Source organism: Schistocerca americana, chromosome 2 (genome assembly GCF_021461395.2).
Source record: "Schistocerca americana isolate TAMUIC-IGC-003095 chromosome 2, iqSchAmer2.1, whole genome shotgun sequence".
Taxonomy (NCBI): domain Eukaryota; kingdom Metazoa; phylum Arthropoda; class Insecta; order Orthoptera; family Acrididae; genus Schistocerca; species Schistocerca americana.
This window is the reverse complement of record NC_060120.1, coordinates 1003803071-1003827640: the sequence shown is the minus strand read 5'-3', so window position 1 is coordinate 1003827640 and position 24570 is coordinate 1003803071. Positions and strand designations below refer to the sequence as shown.

The following is a 24570-nucleotide window of genomic DNA, read 5'->3' as shown; positions in this document are numbered from 1 at the left end:
TCCTTTGTAAAAATATTGTTTTCCAGTAGTGGCGATTTCTGAATGTCTGTACATGCTCTTTTACTTTAGACAGTTCTGTAGCATGGTTAAATTCTGTCATACATCCTATAAATATTTCTGTGATACTCGTGATATTTTCTGATACCCTAGAGAAAACCTATGTACTCCACTAGAAAGGTAATATCTGGCTATAATTTCTGAATATATTTTACATACTATATTGAGCAGTGGAATAACACCATTTCTACAGTTCTCTCTTTTTAAATCAGTATGGCAATGACTAGTCCCCTCTTTTCTGCCACATTGAGTCCAACAGTTACATAATAAATGTGTAAGTATCTTTACTTTCATTGATGTGTTATTTATAAGTGTAGTGGAACATAAACAAAAAATCAGTTCTACTGCCTTTATTTCACTGCAGTATGCAACTGAACCCCTTAAGTCTCTCTCTTCATTTCAGAAATTTAACCCTGTGCTGGAAGTAGTGACAAGAATGTGAATGTGAATTGTAAAAGAATGTGATTGTTAAGTGCATAAAGTATGTATAATGGTACTACATGGTAGAAATCTATTTTATATTGGAACTGATGAATTTGTTACAGGTTACATTTCATAGCCTTGTTACAGATTATATTTCATAAGACAGTATTGCTTAATAGAAGTTGCTTTGCTAAATCTAGCAAATGGTTGAAACCATTAGTGTTTCCACAGTGTTGGGAGGTGAGAGTAGAACAATGGCACACACATTTTTCCGCTTTGGAATTAATTTAGTGTTCTCCTTATTGTTTCAGTGTCCTATTATATTCTGGGCTTAGTAACTTTTGTCATTATTTCGTGTATAGGTAAAAATGTTTTAGTTTATTGTTAATGTTGTAGATTTTGTGATGAAATCTGAAGTGTTAATAAATTTCCTTTTCTTCCACAGGTGGATGGAAATGTGAACAAAATCTACTGTCAAAACCTCTGTCTCTTGGCAAAGCTGTTCCTGGATCACAAAACTCTTTACTATGATGTGGAGCCATTTCTGTTTTATGTGTTAACCAAAAACGACAAAAAGGTAGGAACACCATTTTAGTTATAAAAAGTAATTTAAAAAGTCGCAGAAATAAAACACATGCACATGCACACACAGAGGGAGTAAATGTGTGAATGAGAGAGAGGGAGATTCTTTTATCAATCACAAAAGACAATTTTGGAGGCAGCAATCATGGGAAATGCATAGGCCACCAGTTTAAATAAAAGTTATATATAGACTACCAGGTAACATATTTTGAAGGAAGGCTGTGTATGCCAGAAGCAGCTTATAAGCAGCTGTTAGCGTCCCTCTTAGATAGTGAATGGACATAATTTAGTTGTAATATGGTGGATGCAGAGGAATTATTAGCAAAGTTTAAACTGATTGCAAATCATGCTGTGGAGAAGTATGTGCCAAGTAATTTAATTAAGTACAGAAAGATTCACTGTGATTTAATAACAAAATTCACAAAATGTGCAGAAGCAGAGACTGTTGCACTCAGATGTTGCAAGAGAAAGGGGAAATGTCAACAGACCAAAGTGAGTAGAATTTCACGTGTTCAAAAAAAAAAAAAAAAAAAAACCCACTGATGCAAGAAAGATAAAACTGCTTCCACTGTCATACTTTCATGAAGGATCTTACCAAGAACCTGAGAAGAGTACGTCGTACGTAAATCCACTGCGTAGGTGAAAGGCTTCTATCCGTTTACTTATCAACTAGCCTGGTGTGGCAATAGAAGACTCTAAATTGAAAGCTGCAGTGTTAAATTTCATCTTTAAAAAATTGTACGTACTGGAGGATTATACATGGGTACTACTTTTGACTTTCACACAGGCTCCCTTAAGGAGGATATATAAAGAGGCACCCCCCAGCATTGAGAAGCAACTGAAAGAGTTGAAATCAAATGTGTCGCTAAGGTCCAGATGAAATCTCAGTTGTGTAGAGAGGCATTACCCCAATACCAGCTTGCATTTATTGTGAATCTCTCACCCAGCACAAAGTCTCAAGGGATTGGAAAAAGCCACAGGTGACTCACAAATTTATAGACCCATATCCTTAACATCAGTATTCTGCGGAATTCTGGAACATACTAAAGTTGAATATAATAAATGCTATTCTGACAGTAAAGCTTCTGTCCACAAATCACCACAGATTTAGAAAGTGTAGCTGTTGCAAAACTCAGTTTGCCATTTTCTTGCCTGTGTGCCACTGTAGGCTGTTAATGAAGGTCAGAGCATACAGAATAGGTATGCAGGGATCTGAACAGCTGAGAGACCTCGTAAGTGATAGAACCCAGTATGTCATCCTGGATGGCGACTGTGGCACCAGGAGTGTTGCAAGATTTTTGTTACCAGTAGCTTTGATCAACATAAGACTGTCAAGGAGGTGCTATGTGAATTGAAATGGGGATCCTAGACGGAAGACTTAAGTTCTTTCCAGGAAACACTATTCACAAAATTTAGAGAATAGACATTTGCAGCTGACTGCAGAATGATTCTGCTGCCACCAGCATACAAGATAAGAAAAATATGAGTGCATATAGACACTTGTTTTTCCTCGTACGTAGTGTTGTCGACTCTGGATTTCTCTCAAATGCAAAATTATGTTTTATAGATGGACACGAACACATTTTGTCACCGATAACAGTGGCTTCCGTTGTCAGAGACTACAGTCTGTCTGTGTGTGTGTGTGTGTGTGTGTGTGTGAGAGAGAGAGAGAGAGAGAGAGAGAGAGAGAGAGAGAGAGAGAGAGAGACGGACGAAGGCCATATTGGCCAACAGCTAATTTGTGCCAGGTTGTTTTTTTTTCCCCCCCTATCTGTGACACAGCATCTTCACTATATGGTGAGTAGCTACTTTCCTTTTCATCATATTGTTACATTCCATCCTCCATTTTCCATTGCTTGACTAAAAAACAATATTGCTATTAACACAATTGTGCTAATGAAATTTGCAACTAAATGTTAACACACACCTTGAAATGCAAAGATGGTTCAGAATTAGGTTGTGCATCTGCACTGAAGGAGGTGTATCCAATGCCTGTCTGGGTGAATCAACTATATGAATGCATGGTGTCTGATCTTACAGACATGTCTACAAGAACAGACACCATGTGGAATCCGCAGCTGTGTATATTGCGGGGGGGGGGATAAGGGATTACTGATGTCAGCTGCATTGGACATTACATGATTACATGGACAAGTAATGGATTCACCCTCTTCAGTGGGGATGCACAAACAAGTCAGACTTCCTGCGGCAATCTGAGAGTAGTGGGTATGGAGGAAATGGACAGGGACTGTGGATAGGTGCCACTCGTTCAGAATGTGGGTTGGCTGTGAGGCGTGCTAAGATAGTCTGCACAGTTGCGATAGCACTGTATCCTGGATGGCGCAGTGGTTCATGCACCTGCCTACTAAGCAGGAGATCCTAGATTTGAATCATCACTTGTCGCAGCAGAATCTGTGTAATGTCCAATGCAGCTGACATCAGTAATCCATTTCCTTTCCTTTCCTTTCTCCCTCCTCTGCCTTCAGTATACATGTATATGGAACATGTGTTATGTAAAGGAGGCCACACATCTGCACAGGATCATGTGGATGCAATTGCTAACTTATCAGCTCCTAGGAACCTTGGAGAACTTCAGTCTTTCCTGGGCAAGGCAACGTCAGTATTATGAGAAAGTAAGTCTCAATGCGACCCAGATTTTCTGTCTGCTTGATTATTGTCATAAAAAAAGGTGTCAAATTCATGTGGTCAGAGGTGTGCAACTTAAAAAGTGCTATAAATCGACCCATTGTTTAGCAGTGTTCCATCTCGGTAAACGGTTAACATTTTCCGCTGACATATCAGTTTGTGGCAGTGGTGCTGTGTTGTCCCACAAATATGTTGATAGCTCAGTACAACCTATTTTATGTGTATTTAAAATATTCAATGGGGCATAAACGAATTATTAGCAAACTGAGAAAGAGGCACTGGCCATAATATATGGCATCAGGAAGTCTCACAAATATCATTGTGGCACAAAGTTTCACCTGATCACTAGCCACAAGCATCACATTTTTCTATTCTGACAAAATGGTTCAGTGAGTACGATGGTGGGTGTTGTGCCTGAGTAAGTAGACCGACAAGATCCATTATCAGCAGTTCTCTAATACAGATGCACTTTCCTGTTTGCAGAGTTTGACAGGCACAAAGGGCTTTGTTCTGCCTCAGAGACCAGTCGGATACACACCCTCAATGAATGCCAGATTACAGAGCATGAAGTGGCGCCAGAAACAGGACATGACTTGCTACTGTGCAAGGTGTTGTCTGCTGTACAGTGGGGTTGGGCGACCGTGTACCTAAGGGCACCAATTTTTCATTACGACACAAGCATAATGTCACTGATGGTGTCATATTGTTGGCTGCAGATGATTCTGGACTCGATCAGCTCCACCATAGTATTTCAACCTTTGGCCCGGACCACCTCTGGCAGAGAGTGCATGTTAATTTTTCTTTGCTATTCCTAGTAGCATTGTGGTTGCTCATTGTTGATGCCCTCTTTAACTTTCCCAATGTGGCAAGGATGGCTACCACCACCACCACCACCACCACCACCACAGCTACCCTATTCATCATACTTGCAATAGAGGCGGCCCATTCCACCCTGGTCTCCGACAACAGCCTCCTAGTTTGCATCATGTCAGTGCAGTGGCATTGAGCACCTGATCCCAGCCCCTTCCCACCTTGCATCCAGTTCAGAAGCTGAGCAGATTCCGGAAATAATAATGATGGCTGACTCTGAGTGTCCTCTCCACCTACCAGTCCACCCCCCTGTAGTTGGCCATAGCTCAAACTTCATAGACACACAGACCCCACTCCCTTGACCTGCTGTGCCCAACTTGGCGTGTGCATGCATACTGCCACATTACCACCTATTACCGTGCAGCTCTCAACTCTAGGACCATACTTTTGACTGGAATCACAGGTGGATCCAAGGTATCAACAGCAAGAGATTGTGGCCAGCCAGGAGCACCTAATAAGACATTACAATCAGATCTGGCCACAAAAAGAGTTCTCTCTCTCCCTTCCCTTCTGCCGACAACTGTGCAAGATCTATGAAAACATGCCTGCTATTGCTGCAGCCTCTGCCCTTGGGTTCATTGTCGACAATGGCCAATGAGGGAAGCTGATGTAAGTGGAAGCAGTTCCAACGCCTAGACTACATTTTGGTCCCACCAATACCAAGGAACCCTCATCACACACTTGACTGATGCTAAGGCCTAATTGTTTTTATCATCTCCTACATTTCTAGCATCTGCTGTCCAGCAGGCAGGACCAAGCTGTGCCCCACTGATTGGTCGGCAGTCCCTCTGCCCACACAGATATCAAACTTGGCCGATCACATCAATGATCTTTTGTAGGAACCTTTGGTGTGTTTTCTGGCACCTCCCCTTCCTTGACAAAGTTGGCACAGGGTGGGTCATTCCTGGCTCTACGTACTGATTAAAGGAGAGGTGTTGAGTATCCAGAAGTCATTTGGATTCTCCTCCCAGCTCAAGTATTGATATGGAGAACAGGTTAGAGGTGCTCAGGCAGCATACTTTAGCTGCAACTTGCTCCAGCATGAGGTGTCGCCACAACCATATCACGTGGAGCCATCTACTGACACAAGACTGCCAATGTGTACCATGGCTCGACACCTTCCACTCAAGTCTTGCTAGTTGACTGAAGCATTAAGTATGTTCCATTGATCAGTAGAATTTCACCGTGCCTCTATTACAGTTTAAATTCGAATTACTACCAAAACTGTTAGTATACAATTAAAACAACTTTGCTGTATTCGTTTTTGGGTTAGCCATTCACTTCGTGAACTCCGCCGTCAGTTACCTCAGGAACCTCTTACTCGTTACACCACCTCTCTGCATTACCGCCAGCCATAAACTGCATTCTGTCTTCACAGAGTTGGAAGAAAACTGTGTACATATCATGATCATAACAGTAGGACCAACCACCTGCCAATAAGTTAGCATTATCTGTAGTGGAAATGCAAAACTGTGATATACAATGGGTCACTGTTCGTCATGATGCTTGGTGCACTATTTTGTCTTTGCTGAAAGCAAATTGTGGATATAAAGGGATTTAACTCATTAGTGAATCAATAGCTGCTGTTTTATTAAAAAAGATTCCTCACCAAATATACTGTCACAATTACTTAAGTCTGTGGAAATATGTATAGCAAAAAGGCAGTGCCTATCAGTTGGTTAACATGTGGGATCCTATTATTTTCACTGTTTGCCCTGGGTGAAGACAACAAAGTACAATGAGTAATGGGAAGCAGCAGCCCACATCGTCTTAGTCATTAAGCATTTCCACCATTGTGGTTGCTGCCTGTTGGCAGTGCTGTTAATCGTATGGGCACCATCATAGTGGATCCGCAAAATGCTATTATGAGCTGATTATTTGTGCAATGTGGATAGCCAATGTCAGTCCTCAAGTGTCGATGTTTGGCAGGTGTGACCAGCTGCTCCCCTAATATATCGTCTAGTACTCTTGACATTATTGCAAATTTATTTGTGAACTGTGAAAGACTTGTCTGGAGATAACTGAACCAGTTAGATACTTTCGGAGGGGGGGAGTTACAGTTGCTGTACAAAGTCTCATTTCAAATAGAGGACTTTTCCACGGTTACACTAATTTTGTTACCGCTATTAATAGCCAGTAGACATATCTCTAAGTTATGTAATTGTCTTGTTACATTATGAGAGAGGCATTGGCATTGTGGAATTTTACAAAATTCATACTCTTCTCTGACTTCATGATACTGCTATATTGCAGACTTTCTGCACCAAGTCCTCTTAGTGGACAAAACAGTATGTACTTCATACTTCTTTCCCAACTCCAGCCTGGAGTTTTTGTTTCATCCTTCATACAAGATCTCGCAGACTCCTAACCAGCTGTGGTGGACAATGAAGAGCACATAATTGTAGTTGTTCTAAAATATTAATTGGTTCTCGTTGTATAAGACTGTCATCAGACTTCAACATGTCTCGATTTAAGAATGGTGAAAGAATGTTGTTCACTTGGAAGAGACATAGAGACACTGGAAGGTTTCAGATATAATGTAAATGGGCATTAAGGGATTTTGAAACCACATTTAAACTGCAAAACATTTCCAAGACCAAGTGTGGACTCCAGCCATAATTTAACACATCTGAAAAGCAAAATAAATCTGAAGAATTTCAGAAAGCTAGGAAAGGAGGGATATGGGAATTGGATAAATTAAAACCAGCACAAGACGACTAAGATGACTGACAAGTGGTGGTGGTGGTGGTGGTGGTGGTGGTGATAACATACGAGGTATTAAATTTAATTGATGGAAGCAGAAAATATAAAAGTTCACCAATAGAAATTGATCAAATGGAACACGATAAACCATCTGCTCAAAAATATTTGGACTCCTATTAGTTGATATTAATATGACGTGCACCCACTCTTTGCATTTATGACGACGTGCACTCTGCTGGGGACACTTTCAGTGAATGTCTGTGGAGAAAAGCAGCATATTTTTCCTAGAGAGCTGAAACCGGAGAAAGCAGTGCTGTGGTCTTGGCTGAAGTTAACATTCTGACTTATCCAAAAGGAGATCCACTGGTTCAGATTGAGGCTACAGCCAGGCCAGTCTGTTTAAGGAATGTTAATGTTGTGTTGTTGTTGTTCACAAACCATTGGCTCACAGATGCTGCTTTATGACAGAGTACATTCTCATTCTGATACAGCTGTCGTCATCCAACTGTGTCTCTACTGTACTCAGTACACAATGCTGTAAAATGTATTCATATCCTTCCACATTTAATGTTTTCTTAAGTGCAGTGTGGGGCTACACCCTAACCCCAAAAGACACCCCCATATTGTACCACCACTGCCTCTATACTTCACTGTTGGCACTAACATGACTGCAGGTAATGTTCTCCAGGCATTCGCCAAACCCAAACCATTCCGTTGCATTGGCACAGGGTATCGTGTGATTCATCACTCCAAATCACTCATTTCCTGTCATCCACTGTACAGTGGAATTGGTCTTTACAGTGTCTAAAGTGTCACTTTGCATTGAATACAGAATGTGTGGCTTATGAGAAGCTGCTCGACCATTCTTTTTAACTTCATATGTGCAGTCATTGTGGGTAGCTGGATTGCAAATAGCACTTTGGAACTCTTGTGATTCCTTCCACTGAGTTCGTACATTTTTTTCTCCACGCAATGCTCAGTGGTTGTTGTAAATCAGTACATGAGGTGGTCTATTTGGTCTTAGTTTAGCTGTGGTTTATCCTTCATGTTTTCACTTCACATTCACATTGCCTACAGCCAACCTGGACTGCTGTAGAAGGATTGAAAGGTCTGTGATGTATTTGGTGCTCAGTTGATGTCCGGTGACTAATCCATATTCAAAGTCACTGAGCTCTCCTGACCAACACACTATGTTGTTAGTGTTTCCCTGCTGACAGTAAAATATTCACTACCTTGTTTTAAACTGGCAGGTCTGCATTTCATGACCTCAAGTAGTCAACTCTGCATGTCATAGCAGTGTCTGGACGTAAGTAAATAAATGTGAAGTGGGGGTGTGATAAAGCAAACAGAATTTGACTGAGTGCCGGAAGACAGTACTTGAAATAAGGCACCTAGAGTATATGACATTCCTTCAGAATTATTAAGATCTTTAGGAGGCTTAAACATGATAAAACTGTTCCACGTGATATTTTGGGTAAAAGGGGTAAGTAAAATACCCGCAGATGATACAGGAGAACGTAATGACCTTAATACCAAAGAAGGTTGGTGTTCACAAATGTTACAAACCATCAGTTTACTTTGTCATGGTTGCAAGATACAATCTGGAATTAAAGATGGACTGGCTTGTGGAAGCTGACTGGGGTGCAGATAAGCTTGGATTCTGAAGAAAGTTAAACGTCTAAAGGAAGTCTGGACCAACAGTTTACATAAGATGATATGTAGAGGAATGGAAAACCACTATTATGGCACTTGTAAATTAGGAAATCATCAACTTTCTACAAATGCAAAAATAGTTTGTTGCCTCCGACCTACAAAAGGTGAAGTAAGAGAAATCCGAGTTTGCATCGATAGATTTAGGTGTTTTTTCTTCCCACATGCTATTTAATAGTGGAGCAGTAGAAATTTTCTGAATACAGTTCTATGAAACCTCTGCTAAGCACGTAAGTGTGTGGGTATACATTACAAAGAGTGAGAGACGGTTTATAAATCTACAGAAAGTGTACTGCAGTTAAGAATCAGAGGACTTGAAAAGGAAGGATAGTTGAGAAGTGTTGTAGCCTCTTCCCAGTGTTACTCAAACTGTACATCGAACAAGCATTAAAGGAAACTAAGAAGAAACTTTGAAATTGAATTAAAATTCAGGAAAGGAAATAAAAACCTTGAGGTTTGCCAATGGCATTGTAATAATGGAATGTAGTGGAACTGAATCAAGTGATGCTGAAGGAAATGTTAGCACACACAAGTATTAGAGAAGTTTTGTTATTTGGGAAACAAAATGACTGACAATAGCTGAGGCAAAGAGGGTGCAAATGCAAATTCACAATAAGGAAGAAAGGTTTTTCTGGGGAATAAAGAAAGAAAGATTGTTATAAGATATAAATTCAGATGTTAGGAAGTCCTTTTTGAAAGTGTTTGTTGTATTATGTGAAAGTGTAATATGTATATACGTAAACATAAAGGCAATAGCAGGTTGTGTGCCACCCCACCCCTCACCCCCGTGCCCCTGCAGGATAAAAGGGGGGGGGGGGGGGGAGAGACCAGAAGATTTGATGGGTAGATCAGATGACTAATCAGGATGTACTGAATAGAAATGGGGAGGAAAGTAGTCCATGACATAAATTGACCAAAGAAAGGGATCACTTGATAGGACACACCCTGAGACATCAAGAAATAGTTAGTTTGAACTGAGTTAAGCATTTGCAGGAGGATGGGGAATTGTCAAGGAAGAGGAAGACTTGACTAAATAAGGTTCAAATAGATGATGGTTGTAGTAGTCATGCAGAAATGATGAGACATGGGTGGGATAGACTGACACGGAGAGCTGCATCAAACTAGTCTTCTGACTCTAAGTAACAGATGACAACAATAACAGATAATATTTTCACACAAGTGTTAGTTAAACAAACTCAGACCTCCCAATGGACTGTCAGGCTTTAGCACACATTTACACATGTCTGATGCATTTGTTGTGTGTAAAAGTGCAGATTGCTAAGAGAAAAGAGTCTGGCTAATTAATGACAATGCAACTGACATGAGTGCTGAAAAAAATATTACTAGGGTTGGTGTCTACAATAAGCTAAGTGCCAGCACTAATTTTGACATATAATAAATTAAGTTTGCATCCAGATGTGAAAACAATAAAAAATAAAATTGATAGCAAGAAATTCTTAAATCATTAAAGATATTATTGGTCCTCCATAACGAAAACTTGCTACTACGGGACAGCCAGAATGAATAATGCTCTTGAAGAACTTACACAGTACTGCAATATATTGATGAAAATTGTCAAAGAAATCCAAATATATGTACATTTGCGTTGCTTATTTTGGAAAGAGAGGGGGGAGAGTAGACGTAGAAGATAACGTTATTTCCATTAAATAGAAGGAGAGCATTATAAAAGTGAGAATATTGATGAAGTAATTTGGAAGAAAAACAAAGTGGACTGGAAAAGTTTAAATGGTAAATGATTAGTTGAACTAACATTTCAGTGAAATGAAATCAACTTAACCTTCAGAAGGAGATTCAAAACTTTGATATCTAAATAAATCATGAAATTCTAAATCTTGGTGATCATTAAATTCTAAGTCTTGGTGATCAAGTAAAAATAGTTTTGGCAGAGACTTTGAATTTTAAGGTTTATTAAATTTTTTACCCATCCTCTTCGAAATAGGTAAAATGATGGAAGATAACCCCTTTGCTCCAGAACTATAATAACCTCATTAGACGTTGATAGTTTTTCCATTATGACAGTAAAAAGTTATTGTCATGTACAAGGTGTACAACTTTGTTCCTGCTGTTTTTTCCCCAACATTTGAGGTTTTAATGAAACAAATTGGCTACACGTGTATCATTCAAAGTATTTTCATTGCTGGCCACTACTTTCTCCCATCTTTCGGTCAGTGTATGAATCGATCCAATTTGTGACTTCTTCATGAGATCGGAAGTGTTGGTCGGCCAGGCCATGCGCCTTTTATCTAAACAGGTGATAGTCAGAGGGAGAAATGTCTGGAGAATATGGCGGATGGTATAGAACTTCCCATTTTAACGTTTCCAAGTACGTTTTGACCTCTTGCAACATGGGGTCGAGCGTTGCCGTGCTGCAAAATCACTTTATCATGCCTCTCGCTGTATTGCGGCAATTTTGTCTTTTAATGATATGCTCAAATGCATTAATTGCGTTTGATAACGAGCACCTGTGATTGTTTCACTTGGTTTTAACACCTCATAGTACACGACGCCGAGCTGGTCCCACCAAATACAGAGCATGATCTTGGAGCCGTGAATATTCGGTTTGGCCATCGACGTGGAAGCACAGCTGGGATATCCCCATGATTTTTTGTGTTTAGGGTTATTGTAATGAATCCATTTTTTGTCCCCGGTCACAATGCGATGCAGAAATCCCTTCTGTTTTTGCCTCTGAAGCAGCTGTTCACAAATGCCGTTCAATGTCTCTTGGTTTCAGCTCACATGGGACCCCAAGTTCCTTCATTCTGAATCATGCCCATAGTCTTGAGACGTTTTGAAATGGCTTGCTGTATCACTCCCACTAATCATGCCAATTCTTCTTGAGTTTGACACGAGTCTTCACTCGGCAATGTCTCCAATTCTTTGAAAACATTCTCTCTTCCACCACTACGCTGGTCTATGACATTAAAGTCACCGTTCTTGAAGCATTGAAACCACTCACAACACGTTCTTTCACTAGTAGCACCCTTACCATACGTACTTGAGAACATTCGATGAGACTCGGCCATTGTTTTCTTCATATTGAAACAAAACAGTAAAACCTCCTGCAAATGACTAGAACTAGGCTCGTAAACTCACATTTTCAATCAAGAACAACTTTATGATGCAGACACAAATCGACTAATGTTTGAATGAGGTTATGTTGACCGAGGTAAAAGCTAATTCCCTGATGTCTGCGATCTGTCTCTTTCGACTGCTACTTAACATTGTCGCCACCTATCAGCGAAAGGCAGAAGCAAAGTTGTACCCCTTGTAGTTTTTAGTATGTTCCTCTTGTCATAGTTAAGTGGCAAATTAAAATACGCAATTGCTTTTTGCTTGTCTGAAGATGTCTATAACTACTGGTCCCACCTTCTGTCCTCCCTCTCTTTATATTATTTCCCATAACTTTTGAGAAGACAATATGCTGTAGTCATGCACTTGTTAAACAATGTCTTAGAATTCAAAAAGATCCCATCTAGTCAGAGTTATTTCGTCAATTACTGAGTACATAATAAAATTTGTGAACCATCACTGCTCAGGCAAACATCCCCCATGGTCTTCACCCTCAGTCTCCGTAATCCCCCCCTAGATAATAGCTTACTCTCACATGTTTCATTTGCAGTGATTGTATGTCCACACCTGGTCTAATTTTTTTGTCCGTCATGCTGCAGGAATGGCCAAGAACTCTGTATGGATGCGAAGCTCCGTCACACTAGTGCACACTTCCCCACAAACCTGCCACATGTCCGAGCAGAAAAGGGGAAAGGGGGGAAAATTGTAACATTGTGCAGTTTTCAGTATTATTTAATTATTGACAATATTGCAGATTTTTGTCCTTATTGCCACGAAATGGTGACATATCTACTTTCATAATCCAAAAAATCCTTTTGTGCGTATGTGTTGATTGATGCAGTGTGCTACATTTGCAACCTCCTTATGAAGAAACAGAAACTCTTTGCACGGAAAACAACGTAGAACTCCTGGATAGTTTTAACATAAAAGAATTTGTCTTTTAAATGTGAATTACTTTACAGAAAGATCAATTCCATCTTCGCATACAAAGGAGCATGCTCAACTGAAATGGCAAAAAATTCTCAAAAACAGATCATAAAAACATTGACAGTGTCTACGAAACGTTTAGAGAACTATTCTTATAATTCTTTTTGCACAACTTCGTGTTCACAAACCACAATGGAATTTCTCTGGCTGACAATTTACCATGTCACCGAGCCTCATGCAATTGCTTTGAAGAACATCCTGAAGTATTAGAATGAATGATTTGGCCACCCAAATTGCCCGACTTGAATCCTGTCGATTTATGGGATATAATTGAGAGGTCAGTTTGTGCACAAGACCCAGCACCGACAACACTTGCAGTTAAGGATGACTATAGAGGCAGCATGGCTCAGTATTTCTGCAGGGGACAGCTAACAACTTGTTGACCCCATGCCACGTTGAGTTGCTGCACTATGCCAGCCAAAAGGTGGTCTGACACAATATTAGTCAATATCCCATGACTTCTGTCACCTCTGTGTATGAGGCACAGGAGTGCCTCTGAAATGTTTGAAATCACAATAAGAAAAATGTTAGACTGAAGCATGTTAGACTGAAGCTTGATTTCCTACAAAAAATGCTGTGTTGCGTGGCACCAGCAGCAGTAATGTAGATTAAAAAAAAATTAAGTTCCACATTTCTCAGTACCACAGCAGAATAACAGTGACAACTGGATTATTTATCTTGACTTTAGATGATGATGTTTCAGCAAATTGAAGTGAGCTGCCACTTAAGACGAGGGTGGTGACAAATAAAAAATAAATAAATAAATAAATGCAACTCCTTCTGTGAGGCAGAAATGAACGTTTGTAGCAGGCAGCAGTCAGTAAAAAATGTGGATGTGGCAAGGGGATCATAAACTGCAGACTCCTGTCACAGTCATTCAAAAATTAGTGATACTGATTCTGAAGGCGTTTTCTTTATTGAAAATGATAATTTGAATTAATTTTAGTAAGAAAGCAAAAATAAATATATGATCAGTTAAATATATGTTTCAGTGCTATTAATGTAACTGAATTACATTTGCATAATCCATGAATCCTTCAACCGAAGCTTGACAATCTGCAGGAATTATCTTAGGTATGGCTGTCTTTGAAATGTGAAAATAAGATGCAAGGCTTCTTTGGCAAGCGGGGGGAGGGGGGGTTGTTTGACCTACCTTCATATTTGCAATTTGATCATCATCATCTTTTCAAGGTTGACTACTGTGTGTTATGAAAATATGTCTTTGCAGTTTATGCACCAAACAGGGGTACGCATAGTGTGTGGTTTCTATTTATATAAATTTGTACTAATCCAAGACTGTTATTTTCAGGTTGTACATATTAATTTATTGACGATACCATTCTTATCTCCCCCCCCCCCCCCCCGCAATATTCCTCTCACAGTTCCCATGTTCACATTAGTATAAGGTATGTAAATTTGTAACAGAATTAAAGTTTTTGATGTAAGTTACATTGATTTCAGGGATGCCACCTTGTAGGTTACTTCTCAAAGGAAAAGCATTGTCAGCAGAAGTACAATGTATCGTGCATAATGACAATGCCACAGTACCAAAGGCAAGGCTATGGAAGATTCCTCATCCATTTTAGTAAGTGAATGTGTTTCATTTCTTTGGCAACTGTTTGGCATTATAATAAGGCATAAAGGTTGTTCATTGGTAGTATTATATTCTGTACCAATTGGTCTGAAAGTGTTAAACCTATTCAGTGGAGAGGTTTGGGTACAAAGCATGAAAATTTACACAGACATTTTATTCCAAGAATGATAAAACATATTTGAGAAAAAGTAGCTGACTTTGTACTTTGATGACACATTTTATTATTCTTAATATAATCCAAATAGGAATGGTATTGTTCTAAATCTGTTACTAGAGCTCAGTATTAAATCACAATTGTTACTTTGGGAGATGATAGTTTTAAAAAGATAGATTCCTCTAACCTTTATGTCTCCACATATCATGTTTATCATGTGTTGAACTGGAACTTGAACCGCTGAATCACTTGTTTAGCTTTGATGTATCACTATTCCTCATGGGTCGCCTCTATCTTTGGGTAGCTGATACTTTCGCTTCTTTTTGTTTCTGTATCATATTGTGATGATGCAACAGGTATAATTTTACAACAAAACTGAATTACAACAAATCACAAATAATTTTTGGTAGACTGGCCACTTATAAGAATATTGGGCCTAGGAAATCTGTCATTTCTGTCAGTTATTTTAAGTGTTAACTGCCACTTATCAAATGTGTATCATGTGAATAAAATTGCTGTATCTTCACGAATAATTCGTACTAAGGAGTAGGCTTCAATACTTATTTTTTAAATTTACTTTAGCTCTTCGATGGAGTTCAAATTTTAAATTGATAGTGATTGATTGGTTTGTTGGTTTATTTGGGGAAGGGGACCAACATCCGTCCCATTGAGTTAAGGAAAGATGGGGAAGGAAGTCAGCTGTGCCTGAAGTGATTTAGGGAAATGACGGAAAACCTAAATCCGGGTGGCCAGGCGTGGGTTTGAACTATCATCCTCCGGAATGTGATACCAGTGTGCTAACCGTGTGCCACCTTGCTCGGCTTAATAATAGTTAAAGTATTATTGTCCTTCCAGAAAAAAAAGTGCGGGGTGATTAATTGAGCAATTTCTTCCTCTTGAGCTTCCAAATTTCTTGCTCACTCAGCCTCCATGACATATTTGCAGAAGAATTACAGCAACCTGCAGAATCTAAAGATTACACACATGAAAATATGTCAGTGCAATCATACTGGCTCAGCTGTTTGTGACAGCAGCTGTTACATTTGCCAACATGTCTTTCGGAATAATTTTAGAAATTGACAACAGAAGGCAGCACCTGTCAGGGGTAAGGTAGTGAGTGAGACGTCTGTATGTTGTTCTCATATGCACATAAAGTGTAATGAATGAATGTTATGAGAAATACCGTATATACTCGAATAATCCGTGCATTCAGGGTTCGTTCTTCTCAAGACCACCTCCGCCACACAGTCGGCGGCGCTCCAGGCGTGCGACCGCCTAGGGGACATCCCAGTATCCATTGTCCCACATCTGGCACTAAATAGGACACAGGGGGTTATTTTTCATCGGGACCTCCTGCTACAATCTGATGAGGAGCTCAGGGCCAACCTGGAGCGCCGAGGCGTGCATTTCGTCCGGCGAGTCCAGCGCGGCCCCAAAGACCGTCGCATCGACACCGGGGCTTTTATCCTCGCCTTCGAGGGGGACGTTCTCCCAGAGAAGGTAAAGGTGATGTGCTACCGGTGTGACGTGCGACCTTAGGTCCCGCCTCCTATGCGCTGTTTTAGGTGTTTGCGCTTTGGGCACATGTCATCACGGTGTGAGGCTGAGCCCCTTTGTGGCGATTGTGGACGTCCTCTTCATGAGGGACATACATGCACCCCACCACCTTGGTGCGTTAATTGTCCTGGTGTCCACTCACCTAGATCCTCAGACTGCCCCGCATATCAGAAGGAGAAGAAGATACAAGAAATCAAAACTTTGGATCGGCTCTCTTATTCTGAGGCCCGGAAGAAGTACGACCGCCTCCATCCCGTGTCATTGACCACTTCGTTCGCCTCAGTTGTGTCCACTCCTTCCGCGGTATCCTCACCCCTATCCTGTCCCCCCTCCGCCTCCTCCGCCCATCAGGGGGCTCTGCCTCCGCCTCCCAAATCCCTCCCTTCCAAATCCTCCTCCCCCGTGGCCCCCACCCCCTCTGCCCCAGGGGCCACCCTTCCTCCTCCTCCTCCTCCTCCTCCTCCTCCTCCTCCTCGTCCCCCCCCCCCCCCCCCCCCCCCCCCCCCGCCCCACGCCACCTGAGAAGCGATCCTCTTCTCAGGTGTCCATCGGGGCAACGTTCCGGACCCCAGCTTCCGAGGTCCGGCGTTTCAAAACGGACCCCGCGCGTGAGAACCTTCTTCGGGTCCAGCCCACCATCCCTGTGCCTCCTCGGCCTTCCAAGAAGGCCTCCAAGAAGAAGTCTCTATCCCCCTCTCCACCCCGGCGCGTTTCGTCTGACGCTCCATCCGTGGGTCGCTGCTCCCGGCCGTCCTCGGTTTCGCCGGGACGCTCTGCTGCCAGGCGCTCCGCCGGCCTTTCGTCGGCAAATGATGCGGCCCCTCCTACACAACCAGGGACAGCGGCCGCGGCTGGCGACGAGTCGATGGAACCGGATCCGCCTCCCGGCGGTTGTAGCGTTGTTCCCTCGCAACCTGGCCCTCCGCGGCCGTCGAGGTGACCAGCTCTTCCCCCGTCTCGTTCCCCCAACCTTTTGACTAGCGATGGCGTTGTTTCATTGGAACATAAGAGGTATTCGATCTAATCTGGAGGAATTACAACTGCTCCTCCGCCTGCACTGTCCGCTCGTCCTTGGTCTCCAGGAAACCAAGTTGCGCCCGACTGACCGTATTGCCTTTACCCACTATACCTCGGAGCGGTATGACCTCACCCCTGTGGACGGTATCCCAGCTCATGGTGGGGTCATGTTGCTCGTTCGGGACGATGTCTATTACCAACCCATCCCATTGACCACCCCACTCCAAGCAATAGCTGTCCGCATTACTCTTTCTGCTTTTACTTTTTCAGTTTGTGCCATGTACACTCCACCGTCATCTGCTGTTAGTCGGGCTGACATGATGCACCTGATCGTTCAGCTTCCCCCGCCGTTCTTATTGTTTGGCGACTTCAATGCCCATCATCCCCTTTGGGGCTCTCCTGCATCCTGTCCAAGAGGCTCACTCTTGGCGGATGTCTTCAACCATCTCAATCTTGTCTGCCTCAATACCGGCGCCCCGACTTTCCTCTCGGACTCTACTCATACCTACTCCCACTTGGATCTCTCGATCTGTTCTACCACTCTTGCCCATCGGTTCGAGTGGTATGTCCTTTCTGACACCTATTCGAGCGACCACTTCCCCTGTGTCGTTCGTCTCCTGCACCACACCCCATCCCCACGTCCTTCGAGCTGGAACATACTGAAAGCTGACTGGGGACTTTACTCCTCCCTGGTGACCTTTCCGGACCACGATTTTCCCAGTTGTGACAGTCAGGTCGAATACCTCATGGCTGTTATCATCAATGCTGCCGAACGTTCCATTCCTCGTACTACTTCTTCTTCACGTCGCGTTTCCGTCCCCTGCTGGAACGAGGCTTGTAGGGACGCTATCCGTGCTCGACGACGCGCTTTACGCACCTTTCGCCGCCATCCTACGTTGGCGAATTGTATTGAATACAAATGACTCCGAGCACAAAGCCGTAGAGTCATCAAAGACAGCAAAAAAGCTTGTTGGGCCTCTTTCACCAGCTCCTTTAACAGTTTTACTCCCTCTTCCGTCGTTTGGGGTAGCCTGCGCCAGCTGTCGGGCATTAAGGCCCACTCCTCAGTACCTGGCCTGACCTCAGGTAATGAGGTCCTTGTTGATCCTGTGGCTGTCTCCAACGCCTTTGGCCGCTTTTTCGCGGAGGTTTCAAGCTCCGCCCGTTACTATCCTGCCTTCCTTCCCAGGAAAGAGGCAGAAGAGGCTCGGCAACCTTCCTTCCACTCGCTGAATCTGGAAACTTATAATGCCCCCTTTACTATGCGGGAACTTGAACGTGCGCTTGCACTGTCCCGGTCCTCTGCTCTGGGGCCAGATGCCATTCACGTTCAGATGCTGGCACACCTTTCTCCGGCGGGCAAAAGCTTCCTTCTTCATACCTACAAACGCGTCTGGACCGAAGGTCAAGTCCCCATGCGTTGGCGTGACGCCGTTGTTGTTCCTATACCCAAACCCGGGAAGGATAGACACCTTCCTTCTAGTTACCGCCCCATTTCTCTTACAAGCTGTGTCTGTAAGGTGATGGAGCGCATGGTTAATGCTCGGTTAGTCTGGATTCTTGAATCTCGACGACTACTTACTAATGTCCAATGCGGCTTTCGTCGCCGCCGCTCCGCTGTTGACCACCTTGTGACCTTGTCGACATTCATCATGAACAATTTTTTGCGAAGGCGCCAAACGGTAGCCGTGTTCTTCGAGTTGGAGAAGGCTTATGATACCTGTTGGAGAGGAGGTATCCTCCGCACTATGCACAGGTGGGGCCTACGCGGTCGCCTGCCCCTTTTTATTGATTCCTTTTTAACGGAACAAAAGTTTAGGGTACGTGTGGGTTCCGTATTGTCCGACGTCTTCCTCCAGGAGAACGGGGTGCCTCAGGGCTCCGTCTTGAGTGTAGCCCTTTTTGCCATCGCGATCAATCCAATTATGGATTGCATTCCACCTAATGTCTCGGGCTCTCTCTTTGTCGATGACTTCGCGATCTACTGCAGTGCCCAGAGAACATGCCTCCTGGAGCGCTGCCTTCAGCGTTGTCTAGACAGCCTCTACTCTTGGAGCGTGGCAAATGGCTTCCGGTTCTCTGAAGAGAAGACTGTTTGTATCAACTTTTGGCGATATAAAGCGTTCCTTCCGCCATCCTTACATCTCGGTCCCGTTGTTCTCCCATTCGTGGACACAACTAAGTTTCTAGGGCTCACGTTGGACAGGAAACTGTGTTGGTCTCCACATGTCTCTTATTTGGCGGCCCGTTGTACACGTTCCCTTAATGTCCTCAGAGTTCTTAGCGGTTCATCTTGGGGAGCGGATCGCACTGTCCTGCTTCGCTTTTATCGGTCCATAGTCCGATCGAAGCTGGATTATGGGAGCTTCGTCTACTCGTCCGCTCGGCCATTCCTCTTACGCCGGCTCAACTCCATCCACCATCGGGGGATACGTCTTGCGACCGGAGCCTTCTACACTAGTCCTGTCGAGAGTCTTTATGCTGAAGCTGCCGAGTTACCATTGACGTACCGGCGCGACGTGCTGCTGTGTCGGTATGCCTGCCGGCTGTTGTCTATGCCCGACCACCCCTCTTACGAGTCCTTCTTCGCCGATTCTCTCGACCATCAGTACGGGTTGTATGTGTCTGCCCTGCTGCCCCCCCGGAGTCCGCTTCCATCGCCTGCTTCGACAATTGGATTTTGCCCTCCCTACCACCTTCAGAGAGGGTGAGAGCCCGACACCACCTTGGCTCCAGGCTCCGGTTCCTATTTATCTCGACCTCAGCTCACTCCCGAAGGAGGGTACTCCGGCTGCAGTGTATTGCTCACGGTTTGTCGAACTTCGTGCTCGACTTGCCGGTCACACCTTTATTTACACCGATGGCTCCAAAACTGACGACGGTGTCGGCTGTGCCTTTGTCGTCGGGGCCGCCACCTTTAAATACCGGCTCCTCGACCAATGTTCCAGCTTTACGGCCGAGCTTTTTGCTCTCCATCAGGCCGTTCAGTATGCCCGCCGCCACCGCCATTCATCGTATGTACTCTGCTCTGACTCACTCAGTGCTCTTCAGAGTCTTGGAGCTCCCAATCCGGTCCATCCCTTGATTCAATGGATACTGCAGTCCCTCCATTCTTTCGCTGATAATGGTGGTTCTGTCAGCCTTCTGTGGGTTCCTGGACATGTAGGAGTGCCTGGGAATGAGGCTGCGGATGCTGCAGCCAAGGCTGCAGTCCTCCTGCCTCGGCCAGCCTCCCATTGTGTCCCGTCATCTGACGTTCGTGGGGATGTATGTAAGAGGCTTGTGTCGTTGTGGTGGGATGCTTGGTCATCCCTCCAAGGAAACAAGCTCCGGGCAGTAAAACAGATCCCAACTGCTTGGACAACATCCTCCCGACCATCTCGGCGCGAGGGGGTCCTTCTGACCAGGTTGCGGATTGGGCATTGCCGGTTTAGCCACCGCTACCTGCTCTCCGGTGACCCAGCCCCACAGTGCCCTTGTGGTCAGGCATTAACAGTGCGCCATGTTTTTTTGTCGTGTCCCCGTTTTAGTCAATTTCGTGTTATCCTGTCCCTGCCATCTACTTTACCGGATGTTATTTAGCTGATGACGCTCGAGCAGCTGCTCGTATTCTGCGTTTTATAACTTTAACTGGCTTGTCCAAAGACATTTAACCTTTTTACTTATTTTATCTGCATCTTTGTCAGGTCCTTCTGATGTCCCCCCATCCCCTTGAGTTTTAGCAGATTCCATGTGCTCTAACACCAGTGACTGGGCGCTAATGACCTCAGCAGTTGAGCGCCCTTAAACCCTACCCCCAAAAAAAAAAAAAAAAACCTAAGGAAGTGTGAGACAAATTACAAAAAGGGAAAACTTGACTTGGTCATTATCCCTGAAGGCCTAACATCCATCCTACAACCACTAGATGTTTGTATAAATCGACCATTCAAAGCTGCACTTAAACAGCGATATACGCAATGGATGGCTGATGAACTCAATAAGTTCACTCCTAGTGGAAAAATCAAACGGCCGGATTTGTCCCAGATTTTTGAATGGGTGAAAAGTGCATGGGACTCCACTCCGCAACCACTGGTGGAAAAATCCTTCAAAAAAATGTGGAATCACAAATTCACTGGATGGAACAGAGGACGACGCTCTATGGGAAGATGGTGAAGACAACAATGATTCTCCCTTGATGACAATGAAAGTGATGAATAGAGTGGTAAGAGAGGAAATGTACTGGTATTGACTAAAATATTTTATTGCACATACCGTATTAACAAATTCTTAAACAAGATAATTCACATTTCTTTTTTTATCTATTGTAGGTATGTGTAGAGTCCCGGCTGGCGGTGATAATGTTCCCCAGCCGCCCTCCCATCTATTGGGCCAGCCTGCCAGCTGCATGCTGCTGGCCGCCAGCTGGCCAGCTGCACGCCGCTGAATCGGTTGCGTTTTAATGATGTATCAACCTGTACAGCAGCGTTGCTTCAAACCAGTAGTTATTATGCATACTTTTGAACACATCATAATGTTGGAACATTTGGCATGTTGTTGGACCCATCTGTACTGCACTACATGGACGTCAGGAGTGAAGTTGCGCACCATGCAGCCTATTGCGCACAGTTTGAGTCATAACACGACGTCCTGTGGCTGCACGAAAAGCATTATTCAACATGGTGTCATTGTTGTCAGGGTTCCTCTAAGTCATAATCCGTAGGTAGTGGACATCTACTGCATTATTAGCCATTGCGCGGCCTGAGGGAGGCATCATCGACAGTTGTTCTGCTCGTCCATGTCCGAACAACATCGCTTTGGTTCACTCAAAGACGCCTGGACCCTTCCCTTGTTGAGAGCCCTTCCTGGCACAAAGTAACAATGGGGATGTGATCGAACCATGGTATTGACCGCCTAGGCATGGTTGAACTACAGACAACACGAGCCATGTTGGAACTGATAGGCTATCTGAACCCCTCCGTCTAATAGGTGCTGCTCATGCATGGCTGTTTTCATGTTTGGGTGGGTTTAATGACATCTCTGAACAGTGAAAGGGACTGTGTCTTTGTACAGTACCCACAGTCAACGTCTATCTTCAGGAGTTCTGGGAACCTGGGTGATGCAAAATGGTTTTTGATGTGTGTATCTGTGGCCACTAAAGTCCTATTGTGAGGATGTAACCCGATATGTATCCTGCACTTCTGCTAGAAGTATCTCTCATCAGATACTTCATGATTTTCAAACATTTGTTGCTTTCTCAATTAAAAATTCCTTTTCCCATAATAGTCACCATTAATAAAATCCCATGTATACTTGTGCACTTGGACTTTGACTAAAATATCCTGAACCTTGAATTCACTTCATAGTTTCTGTGTAGCATTGAAGTTGAACTATGTGTTTAACAATGTTTCCTGTGAACAGAAATCTTGGAGCAGCTGTGTGGAGCGTAGTGTATGTTTTGCCCTTTTACCACTTGTGAGTCACCTGACGAACTTTCATCACTTTTAGTCTCTGATGAAGTAACATCACATTCTTTTTCACTTTCTGAACTATTACAGTAATAAGCGTCACATTCAGAATCAGTATTGTCATTTAGGACTGGATGCTCTCTAGTAACAGAACACCTAACTAATGGTGCTGAAATGGATATTTATTTTATTTTTTTGAAGGTCTGTTGTTAAATTGCCCAAGTGTACTCGGGATTTTGAGTTTGTGTCAAATTAATAAAAATAAGATAACTTGGGATTTTATGCTGATGGAGGCAACTCGGGACAGAAATAAGTTTTAACCACCAATGTCATGTTTCCTCACACCTTTGCACAAAAATTCATGCTATAAACGACATATTTTAACACATACTTTTGCAAAACACGCATATAAAACACAAAAATGCCACTTTGTGTATCTTTGTTTCCTTCTGTCAACCAGACATCGCACAGGACACACTACATCACGCAAATTTGTTATTGGCAGTATAACAAAACACAGAATGTTTATGGCATTGTCTACTCAGTATTATTTACTGTGTTGTGATGTCTGTTGTGACAGCCTTATCTGTAATGTAGCCCAAGCAGCTGATAAAAACAAAAGGAGGCGGCACTATCTTGATTTCCATGTTCACAAAGCTAAACTGCGGTATTTCTGGTGGTTTCTTTATTTATAATTATGTGCTTAAAATACACAATTTAATTGATGGACCACATTAAATATCTCTCCAAAACAAAGATGTTTTTCCCTATAATTTTTGTAAAAGGGGAAAAAATGGTCTAGAAATGTGATGTAGACAGATGAAACTGTTACCACTTCGTCACATCTAGACATCAGTTTTTTAAACAGAAAATGAATAGTATAAGGTTATACATACTCTATACTCTTAAGAAGAAAAGTCAAGATCTAATTTTGACATCGAATAACTATCATTATCAATATCAGTAAACTGCTGTCTTAAGATTTAAAAGATTTTTTACTCAGAAATGTAGAAAATGCCAGATTTCACAATCTTTTGTAAAAATTGATTTCATCTTGTGTAGTTAGAAGCAGCTGATTTTACATCATTTTCTGCGTTAAATTTCCCTAGAAATTGGTCTTAGTGTACTTAATTGTTGTTTGCTTGATTTTCAGGTTACCTCCTGTCAAAGCAAGAGGGTCAACCTGGCACTCCAGAAAAACCATTGTCAGATTTGGGTCGTGTCTCTTACCATGCGTACTGGAAGTCGATAGTACTGGAGTATCTGGATCAACATCGTAATGAGCCATTTTCTGTAGATGCTGTTTGCCAGGAAACGGGAGTTTATAGTCATGACGTGGCAGCAACTCTACAAATGCTCGGGATGGTCAGACGCTGTCCTGATGGCCGTCTCATACTTGCTATTGACTGGGCTCAAGTTGATACCCACGCATCACGTGTTCGTGCCTCCCGTACCCGCATACCTCTGGATCCAGAGTGCCTTCGGTGGACTCCTCTTGTTGCAACAGTTCCCACCAGGGATGATGACAAAGAGGTATGGAGTGATTTTTTAAGAACGTAAAGGAAAACGTGTGTTACACGTCATTTATTTCTGTCATCATAGTATTGGCAAATAAAACTGGGCCAGTATTTGATTTCTTCACGTTTTGTGAGCCTCCAGTCATTGTGCTAAATTCTGCATGTTTTCAACTCCCCTTAAGGTCACAAGGAATTTTCGTAACAAAAAGAATCTTCCAT

The 24570-nt window shown here is 43.0% G+C and overlaps 1 protein-coding gene across 1 annotated transcript in view; it reads left to right on the top strand.

The window, feature by feature from the left end:
* Positions 1-24570, top strand: part of LOC124596309 (histone acetyltransferase KAT6B-like) — a 276099-nt gene that overhangs the window by 231042 nt on the left and 20487 nt on the right. The window contains exons 9-11 of the mRNA XM_047135411.1: positions 926-1057; positions 14530-14653; positions 23988-24367. Of these exons, the coding sequence (XP_046991367.1) occupies positions 926-1057; positions 14530-14653; positions 23988-24367 (636 nt within the window). The remainder of the gene's footprint in view (positions 1-925; positions 1058-14529; positions 14654-23987; positions 24368-24570) is intronic.